Here is an 11,186-nt window from a genome sequence, read left to right on the forward strand (position 1 = left end):
ATTTTTAATTATACAGTTAAAAACATTAGAATGGAGAACGCTGTGTTACGGACTATCTGCTCTCATGTCCAGACTGAAAAATGGCTCTGAAATGAAGCACAATTTTCTGCTTTTCAGCTTAACGTTAGAAACAACACAATGATAGTGAAAGTATAGCTCAATGAAAATAAACAACTTGACCAAAATTTACCTTTGTCATTTTATATAGATTACAGATTCATAATTTCCGATCTGCTTGAATTTATACGTGCCATGAATATTGTACGAAAACATGTTTGTTATGTGTGATACACAGTAGCTCATTGCGATCACTCCCTGTGTTCATAAAGTGCCACTCCTTTGATTCATTGTTCAGCAACAAGAAATCGTGTATTTGTTCAATTTAAGTACAGTAAAACTTTGTAGTGTCAGAGTACAATTCATTTCAGAGCTGCATTACAGAGGGGCGTATGATTTCTATGATTGCATTCTGGCCATATGACTGAGCGCTGGATTGAACGCAAGGGATTCACATATTAACCGTTTATTCTAAGCAGGTGCAAGCAGCTATTAAAAATATTAATGTAAATATGGGCGTTTTTTCCTCTGGTGACTTGTTTTTGTTGTCATGTAGGCTATTATCGTATCCTAAAATCAAAAGCACAGGCACATGTAAACACCATATCGGATTAGATAACGTCTCTCGTAAACAGTCCACCGAATCTTTCAAACGGAATGACAAAAAAGTGTACATGTAAACGTGGCTACTGTGTCTGTCACGCAACTCTGTGCCCCTCTCGGGCTTGAACTGATGGCAAAACTAAGGACATTATTAACTGTATTTATATTTATTTTGAAAGCTGAAACTCCGATGCACACTTGTGGTGTTCGGCCAATCACAATGCACTGTGTCAGCTGGCCAATCAGAGCAGACTGCACTTGTTGGAAGGAGGGGCTTTGTAGAAAACAACGCGTTTGAGAGAGGCGGGGCATAGCGTAACCACAATAATGTACAGTATTTGAAAAATAATGTTTTTTGAACATTAAAGCATGTTAACATTCTGTTACACCAAATACACAAAATAATGATCTTTAAAATAGCATCATATGACCCCTTTAAATTCCTTGACCTCGTCATATTTCATGAAAATTATGTTCCGGTGAATGACGACTCCAATTATTTGATCTATTTAAACTCCGCCCCTTTCTTACAATCAACTGTAAGCTTGCAATCAGTAAGTGCCACGCCCACATCTCAACATCCAACTGAAGCATAGAACCAAGTCGTACCCTACATTTACTGTCTTTAATAATCAGTTTTACTCAGACAGATGAAAATGTGTCACTACTTCTAATACATTGCAGCTATTTTTCATGTAAACTAACTAACATACTACTTCCACATGAATAAAGCAAAGCATATGGATCGCAAAATCAGAGGTAATAGGAGCGCACCTCTACCAATTGAAAGTTAATGAAATGTTTGTGGGTGTATGTATATATAATTAAATTAGTTTCTTAGAACATCATTCCATAAGTCAGCTTCGTTAAATTCATATTACAGTTCTGCATTCTGACGGCTGCTTCAGTTCATATTCGGGAAATATGAATTAAAAGGCAGACATAAATCATTTCACGCAGCTCTGATTTGCAGAAGCTCATGGGAAAAACATGAGAAATATCCAGTCCTGACATTAGTTCCTGTGCTGAGACGATTTGATGGCTCTGCTCATAGTGACAGTGAAGTCTTCTGACATGCTCTAACGCTGACCGGGTTATCAAGCGAAAAATAGCATGAAGTTCAGAATGATTGTCTAAAAATGGCCTTTGAGATCAGCGTTTCAGATTGGTGTGTGATGTACGGCTTTTAAAGGGAACTGAAGAATCTGAGTGACTCAGAGGAGCTTCTGTAATAGTGTCAGTGAATCTGAGTGACTCCTGGAGATTTACTGCTTCTAGTTCTGCAGTTAACAGCCGGGAAGTGAAGTATGTGTCCCAGAACTAAAAGATTTCTGTACTAGTTTTTATCAGTAATGACAGGTTATAAACGGCCTCATTAATATTGATTTTGTATTTAATGTGGTATCACATGGAAAACATGATAAATTCATTGGCACTGAACCTCATGTCAGTAGATTTTCTGCTTTCTTTGACTGTGAATCTGAGTGTTTCCTCTTTTTTCAGAGTGTTTGAGAGCATCTGTCCTCATATGGCTTTGGGCTCAAATACACACTTCACAATTGTCTTTTTTGGCTCTCACAGTCGGTAATATTGGCATTTCCGTGTCACGCTAGACTTTGAGTACTCTCTAATCTGCGGCTGTTGCGGTTTCCACTCTGAAAGCCAAAAATGTGTATTTGTGAGGCAGCGTATATATAAATGCATATATAGAGATGCATGTGTATGTTTGTGTGTATATATACTACCATGCAAAAGTTTGAGGTTAGTGTTTATTTATTTTTTTACTTTAATGTAGAGATGTATTTATCAAAAGTCACAGTAGAAGGCATTGCTAATGTTACAAATGATTTCTGTTTCAAATAAAGGCTGTTCTTTTGAACTTTCTATTATTCAGAGAATCTTGAAAAATAAACGCGTCACAGTTTCCATAAAACATTCAACATTGGTAATAATCAAAAATGTTTCTTGAGCAGCAAATCAGTATATTAGAATGATTTCTGAAGATCATGTGACACTGAAGACTGGAGTAATGATGCTGAAAATACAGCTCTGATCACAGGAATAAATTACATTTTAACATTCACATAGAAAACAGTTATATTAAATTGTAATACTTCACAATATTATTTTTACTGTATTTTTTGATGGCATCCATATGTGTACAGTGGCTCTAACAAGTATTTAGTCACTTAAGCCACATTCACAAATATATGAATCATCACATCCTATAACAAATTTAGAAAGCAAGTAGCGTTTAACTTCTGTTTTTAATTTCAACTGTCCAGTTATCATTACACTGACAAGTTAATGATATAATGATGCTCTTCTCATATGTTGGTGAAACTGAAGTAATTCAGTTGTGTTTGCAGTCCACGTGCATTGGCTTGACTGCACTTCTCTGTTCTCCTGATTTTCCAGGAAGAGTATTTAGAGGTTTCTACTCTTCTCGTGATCCAGGTTGGCAGGTGTACTCCTCCACTTTGGGACAAAAAAAAAAAGAATGACCCCAAATTACCCCGTCTATAAAACTGAGGGTAATTTACAAAATATGTATTGTGGTGATTCAGGCCGGAAAATGGGTTTTAACCCCTAAAATATAACCCACAGAGTGATCCCTTGCTTTAGCTGGTTTTAGATTGGTTAACTAGTTTTATGCTGCTTTTTCAATAACTTCCACCATTATCATAGCCGTGATGGTGGAAGATGGGATGGAAAACATGAATGAGCAAACGTAAATACCAAAAACATCAACATTTTGAGAGCACATTGCTTTCCTGCATTGCACGAACGTGTTGGAGTGAACTGAAGCAAATGAACGTTTTGCATCTGATTTTAACTGCTGTCTATCAGCCGATGTCCTGATGTGTCCTTTGCTGGAGTCCATTTCCAGTCATTACAAACCGCATGCTTCAGATTCATCCTGTGTAGATAAAACTATTTCTGAGCAGCAGAAGCACTAGGTTCGTCGTGCCACATCAAATCCCAAAGCGGTGATTATGTGTAGCCAAGCAGCCAGATGCCAGGCTGGTTGTGACCGCTGAGCGGCGGTCCAGACTCGAGCATCCAGGACCTGCAGAGCCTTTCCTGACATCTCTGGAACTGCCTCCCGATGCAAATCCGAAACACATTTTTGTGTTTATCCAGGCCGTCGTGTAAAGCAAGCACAAAGCCCTTTTAATGAAGCTTGACGCTCTTTTGTAGCCACTTCAGAAAACGCCAGCAGATGAAGGAGCTCGCCCAAAGTGTGACATGTTTCACGCTTAGCTCATGCGTTTTCCGTTTTCGGATTTGGACAGTGAGTGTCCATCAAGTTGGAGGTGTCTTCATAGACAGTAGATTTCAGTGTTGGCTTTGTATGAGGGGAAACATTAGACTCCGTTAATGTTTTTTTCTGATGCACAAGTTTTGATGGTTCTGTGCAAATAAGTGTAGTGTTTTTAGTCTTCTATCATTTGGAAATCGGGTTTGTTTAGGTTCCATTTGGGGCTTGAATACCTTCTTTATAGTAATATCGTTCTATATCGTTGGGGTCACAACTGAGGACAAAACCTTTTTTTTTTTTTTTTTTTCATTTGTTGCTGTTGATCATGTTGCTCTTGATTTGGACACTGTAATTCATTTCTTGTTCCTCCATATTCCGGTCATGTTCTTTGGTTCAGCGTTGGCTCTGACTGTGTCTGGTTGAATCCAAAACCCAGTAGGATTTTTCCATTGGCTTTGGATTATTACAGAAAATAAACTGTGACCAACAAAAGTCTATGAGAAGATAGTCTTCACAAATGAACACAAAGTTGGTTTTGAAGCCTAAACAAAATCACCAGAAGTGAAATGCTGAGCTAGACTACAGAACGAAATAAGCTAAAGTCACATGACCTCAACGTCACCACCGTTAAGCTTCCCACAATTCTTTCAGTGCACAAATGAAAACACAACTGCATATATTTTTAATAAAACCTTCTGTTGAAACCTCCCATTGAAAATCTAGCTTCAAGATGAAAAAAACATTTAATCAATATTTTGATGTACAGCGCTAAACCTGTTGGTTCTTTCACATCAAACAAGCATGTTTGAGCTTCTGTTTACCATATTTGAAGAGCTCTATATGTATGCGCGTTGGTCAAGGTTTGTAAATATAAGCCTAAATTAAATCTCTTCATCATATAAGGCAGAGTGATTGTTTGAATTTCATGATCTCTTTATGAATTTTCTGAAGCCTCTGAGTTTTTGTGGAATAGAAGTGAAATCAGAATAATTGATTTCATAAGTATTTACCCCCTTTGACACCCTTTGTATGGGTTCTGAGAGGAACATTTTTTTAATGGTACAGTGTTAATGGAGCTGACTGTGTTCTCTGCAGGAGGAGTGCTTCCTCAACTTGGAGGCTCCCATCAGCAGGGTTTGTGGGTATGATACGCCCTTCCCGCACATCTTTGAGCCCTTCTACATCCCCGACAAGTGGAAGTGCTTCGAGGCGGTCAAGCGTATGATCAACTACTAAAGCAAAGGTAGGTTGTTGTTTTTTTTTTAAATGTACCATTATTATTTAACCCTGTTAATGCTGACATGTGAAATACTACATTTTTAACTCTCACTGCCAGCATTTTTGATCATTTTCACAAAAGTTTAATGGCACTCAGAATATATTGTTGTTTAAATATCTAAACATTCAATATGCCAAAACAACGAACAGAGCCTCAATAAAAATGACAAATTATTTTAGCTTCATGTATTTGTTTTTATCAACACTTGAATGTGTCGTTTCCATCAACACCTCCAATACATCATGTTCCTATACCACTTCCTGGATCGTCATTTCATTCTGTAATGTTAGGCAGTTGTTTGATGATCATGGTATTTTACATATGCATCTTCCTACACATGCAATCACTTGTTTATGCTTCTTCGCCCGAGTTATGATCCAGGCGTTCAGTACTCTTTCAGAAGATGTATAATAGTGCCTCCTACCGTATAACGGTGAAAACACAGAAAGCTGGAAAAATTCCGTCATTGGCGGGGAAGGAGTTAAACTGGATCTTTAAAAATAATAAAAATTGCATGTATTTTTTTCAGTATAATATTTCATGCATCAGGCATTTATGGCCCATAGTATGATATGGTGAGGATAAGAAACTCATTTCACTCAGAGGAAATATATGCAGTTTGGTGCAGATGCTGATATTTCTCTCCAAATAATATGTCTTAGTAAGATTATATATAAATGGTCAAAACGTATAATGCAATGCAATACGCATCTGATGATTAAGAGATGAACAAATAAACGTTCCTCAAAACCCCGATGATCAGATTTGAGACTCTCTAAATGATGTCTGGATAATCAAATAAAGCCAAGCTGCTTCAGGCCAGTAAGTGTTCATCTGGAAATATTACTAATAATATCTCAGTTATTCTTAAATTTATTTGATAAAATTCAGTAAAGATTTGAGCAAAAAGACATTGGAAGCAATTAGACTAAAAGACCGTTTGCTTGCTAAAGAACTTTAAACTATCGTTCAGACGACAGAAGGCTTGGAGTAGATTGTGTGTGACAGGTTTTTTAAAGTTTTGATCATTTAAAGTGATTAGAAATTCACATATCAGTTATGATGTTGGGTTTCTAGTTTTGGGTTTTTAAACTGAATCAATATCAAGTACAGATTCATACATGCTCTTATACCTCAAGATGTGCTCAGAAACAGTGTACAGTATCAGCGCTCTTTACTGTTTCTGGAAAGACCAGCCTGTTGTAAGATAGTGGTGCTCCATTGTCAGATTCATGCTGCTTGCGTTCAGTTTATTTTCACTTCAGTGTAATTCCAAATATATTTGGCTGCTACAGGTTATTACACAGTTGGGACACAGTCACGTGATCCACAACTACTGCACACAGACCCAGAGCCCAGCCGCTACTGTAAACATTTGAACCATCTTTTCTCGTTCACAGGTGACACAGATCGAGAACTAGGTTTCTACCTGTAGATGGGACCATGTTACCGGACTGGAACGACCTTGAACATGTGTGTAGAGGATAAACGTGGTTTCTGAACACTAACATGTGGACTTCACACAGCTGCTGTGCTCTTCCGTCTGTGCTCTCACTGTTACCTGGATGTCACCATCTTCCGTTTAGTTTCTTTGTTATTAAACTTAATTGAGGTTGGGTCTTGTGTGTTACTGTTTTATTGGTGAGTTGCTGAATGTACCATCTTTGGTTTAATTGAATAAATCTCTCTTCTAAAACTAGCTGCAGCTTTACTGTGTGTTGTCGACAGAGACGGATGCTGAGCAAGACTTAAACCACAAACCGTGGACAGAATATAAAGATAAATTGACATCTTTCATTTTGGTGGTGTGTGACCGCAGCGGCTCGGTGCTGGGCGCGGCGCTCAGATGACCTCAGGTTGAATGTATTCTAGCGTCCGTTGTGCTCACACACTGTCATTACTCACTTAAGCATATTAAATCCGGCCCCAGTGATCTTCACACAGACGCTCGGCTGAGATCAGATCTACACTCCCCTCTGAGCTTCGTGTGAGGCGTGCTTCCTTCACGGAGGAATGTGCAAAACGTCCAATAACACAGATGACGGACACATGCTTGGGTGAACCTGTCAGCGATGGCTTTCCCAGACTGACAGATGTAATTAAGATCCATATGCAAAACAAAATACCAGCAAAGACATTGGCAGACACAATGTAAACAAAAATAACATTTAAAGCACTTTTATGTGATCTTGCTTTTTGCACGGCTGCTTATCAGATTAATACAATTGATTAATAAATAGCCAATAAATTGATTAATGTTCCAAGCAGGGTTGCCAAGTCTGTGGTTTTACACTGTTTTACACTACCTTTACACTGTTGCCGTGGGTTGTTTTTTTTAGGTCACTGGTTAAAGTGATCTCTCCCTTACAATTTTCATGGAGGGGAAAACCATGGAAAAAAACATGATTGGGCTAGTTTGAATAGCAATTGGGCTGGTTTTGAACGCAGATCTGGCAACCATGGTGAGTAAATGGCATTTGTACACATGGATTAAGACTGATTTCATGTATAAATCAGAATTATAGAACAGCTTGAACTGATTATTATCAGTTATTATTAAGGCATTCCATTTAAGAAGTTATTTTCAGCATGCTGGATCTTGATAATTTCCTGAGTAAGAGCTACAATATCTTACATGAAACTGAAGAGTTTGTGGTAACACTTTCTATGAAGCCGTATTTATAATGCATTATAAGGGTATTCTGAAGTTACTTTACCTAAAGCAGACAAAGACAAAATAAGACCACATTATAATGCCTTTTGGATGTTTGCATACAGGTTTGAAACTACTTGAGGGTGAGTAAATGATGACAGAATTTTCATTTTTGGGTGAACTATCCCTTTAATGTGATGAATCTGAATTATAAATGAAGTGTGGTTTGTAATGACTGGAATTACTCCTCTACTGATTGACAAGAGCTAAATCAGACATGATGCGTGATGTAAATATGATGCATTTCAGAGCAAAACAGGAAATTCAGTGACTAAAAGACAATTTTATCCTTTAGTAACTGATTGGAAAGTTAAAAGTGTCTCTATATGACAGGAGGTTGGAGGAGAGGGGTTGAAAATGTAAGAGGAATTCATGACATCAGCCAAAAAGGAAGTCCATTTCAGAAGATTCAAGATTCGTCACATACACAATTATACAGAGTATAACCAGCAGTGAAATGTAAGTCAGGTCCGCTCCATGGACAGTGCAATTATACAGAATACAAATATTAAGAAAAAGAAAAGTAGAAAAAAAATTAAATAAAAGATAAAAAATATAAATGTGCAGGTCAGTATGTTGTTGACTTAAATAGTAATAAAGAGGAATGTGCAAAAACGTTGTACAAGGTATTTAAATAGCAGCAATATGAGGTAGAGAAAAATTATTAATAGCTTATTGATATTTACATGGAGTCAGTCAAGTAATGTTATGACACAGAGTTAGAGTAAGGAGCCTGATGGCCTGGGTTTTTGCCATCAGGCTACGGAAGCACTTACCAGATGGTAGCAGAGTGAATAGACGGTTACCAGGGTGATTAGAGTCCTTGATGATTTTGACAGCTCTACTTTTGCAGCGTTTGAGGTAGATGTCCTGCAGAGAGGGGAGAGCAGACCCTGAGATGTGCTCAGCTAAGCGCACAACTCTCTGTAGTGCTTTGCAGTCCTGATTGGAGCTGTTTCCATACCACACTGAGATGCACTGAGTCAATACACTTTCTACGGTCCCTGAATAGAAAGTTTTCAGGATTGCTGGTGAGACCCTGAATTTCCTCAGCTGTCGCAGGTGATACAGTCTTTGCCTGGCTTTCTTAACCTGTGTTTGGATGTGTGTAGTCCAAGTCAGGTTCTCGGAGATGTTTACACCGAGGTACTTGAAGCTACTCCCTCTCTCCACAGGGGTCCCACTGATCATAAGAGGAGTGTAGGGCTGCTGCTGTCTCTTCCTAAAGTCCATGATCAGCTCTTTAGTTTTGCTCACATTCAGAGAGAAGTGGATTTAGATGACAAAGGCAAACATATTTTATGTGCAATAGCAGAAAAAGTACTAGCAACGTGTTGAAATAAATCTCAAACAGGGTTGTGCAACATTTAGAATTGGGATTCCTTTTAAATCTTGAATTTGAAAGTTTTGCTGAAAGTTTTTAGGACAGATAAAGACAGACATACAGAGAGAGCACCAGAGTGGAAGAGCATGTCATTTCCCAGAACGCGTTACTTGTGCTGAATTTCTTAGAATTTTCGTTAAAATTGCTATGTGTTATGGCCAATTCAGTTCAAGTTCACACTCATGAACTGAAAGAGTCAGTTCCTCAAATAAATTATTAGAAGCTAAATGGGTGCAGATAAAGATGAGGGAAAAATGGGAAGTAGCCAGATAGTTGAGCTTGATGTACTGTATAATATGATGGTAACACTAGAACAGGGAACACTTATTCACTTAATTAAGTTTTTCCTCAATAAACTACTGATTTGCTGCTTATTAATAGTTAATACAGTAGTTTAGGTATGGGATATGCTCATACAGACTAAGGCATTAATATGTGCTTTATAAGTACTAATGAACAGCCAATATGTGACCCTGGACCACAAAGCCAGTCTTAAGCCGGGCTCACACTACAGGAGTTTTAAAATCATAACCGATTATGAAATCTGGCTACAGCACACACATAAGGAGAATCTTTGCAGATTTTCTTCCCTCAAATCTTGAACATGCACAAACTACAAGATTGAATATCGTGGCACACCACACACTACAAGATATTATTTAGATTATCATGCCAGATGGAGCGCCTCACGTGATCTCACGCAGCAGCTCGTCAGCAATGTTTACATATGTTAGCTAGCATGCTAGCAGCTTTCTGCACTCACCCAGTACATTCAAAACTGAGGCGATTTCACCCCAGCGCTTCTCTTTCTCCTTACGGTTGTGATACGTTTTTGACACATTATACAGACAGTGTTACTACAAAACTTCAAGAAACTGTTAGTCTCCACTATCCAACGGACCTGTGCAGCAGCTGTTTTGCGGTCGTGCATTGGCAATTGTGAAAGTACTGACGTAATCAGCCATCATCATCCCTAAATATCAAACATGTTTGATATGATCGGGGTGGCCCCGATTTGTGTACAAGCAGATCGGGAGGTGCAATGTTCGATCTTTAAACGCCTCACATTACCAGATAATCCGCACCGAACATTGGGACCGATCGAGGTGCTCGACAAGATTTTTGCTCTGATTCTCGGGAGGGGGAAATCGGGGCTAAATCGAGCTAAAAATCCTGTAGTGTTAGCCAGGCTTTAAGTAGCACAGGTATATTTGTAGCAATAGCCAACAATGCATTGTATGAGTCAAAATGATAGATTTTTCTTTTATGCCAAAAATCATTAGGACATTAAAGCTGCAGTCCGTAAATTTTGCCTCTTTGTCGCCATCTCTGTTTGAAAACCTGGAATTGCAGTTACTTGCGGAATTATCTTGCTTGCGTGGGATGTGCTCCGGAACAGCTCCAGCGCGGATTAATGCAATTTTTTGAGGTGAATGTGTGGCAGTCAGTCACTGCACCGGTGTGGATATTTACTGTACTTTGTATGTCTTGGAGTATATGACCCAAATAAGAATTTTCACCATATATTGCCATCTGAACAAGTAAGTAACAAGTCTGCCCCATTTGTTCTGACCAACTGAGGAAAAAAGCATTACAATAAACCGCATTACCAACAGTGATTAAATCTAACGATCGGTTAGGTTATATCATGTCAAACCGTGCAAATTATTATTGTTATATTTTATTCTCAAATTATTAAGGTTAACAACATCAGCATTATGTGACTGTGTATGAAATTGGAATATAATTTATTTTTATAATTTATTTATTCACGTTTCATAAACACATAATCCTTTCTGGATTACAATCCGCCATCAAAATCATACATTTAATTACTCTAGCTGCTGTGAGAAAATGCTAAACGATCCTCCACCTGCAGGATCCTCAC

The 11,186-nt window shown here is 38.2% G+C and overlaps 1 protein-coding gene across 3 annotated transcripts in view; it reads left to right on the top strand.

The window, feature by feature from the left end:
* The window catches only part of bckdhb (branched chain keto acid dehydrogenase E1 subunit beta), a 72,793-nt gene extending 65,892 nt beyond the window's left edge, over positions 1-6,901 (top strand). Inside the window, exons 10-11 of one of the 3 annotated variants that reach the window (XM_079431029.1) lie at positions 5,018-5,169; positions 6,548-6,901. In XM_079431029.1, the coding sequence (XP_079287155.1) occupies positions 5,018-5,158 (141 nt within the window). In that variant the 3' untranslated portion in view covers positions 5,159-5,169; positions 6,548-6,901. The remainder of the gene's footprint in view (positions 1-5,017; positions 5,170-6,547) is intronic. The other 2 variants (XM_079431030.1, XM_079431031.1) reach the window with 2 other exon arrangements.
* Positions 6,902-11,186: the final 4,285 nt, after the last annotated feature.

This window comes from Barbus barbus, assembly GCF_936440315.1.
Source record: "Barbus barbus genome assembly, chromosome: 12".
Taxonomy (NCBI): Eukaryota; Metazoa; Chordata; class Actinopteri; order Cypriniformes; family Cyprinidae; genus Barbus; species Barbus barbus.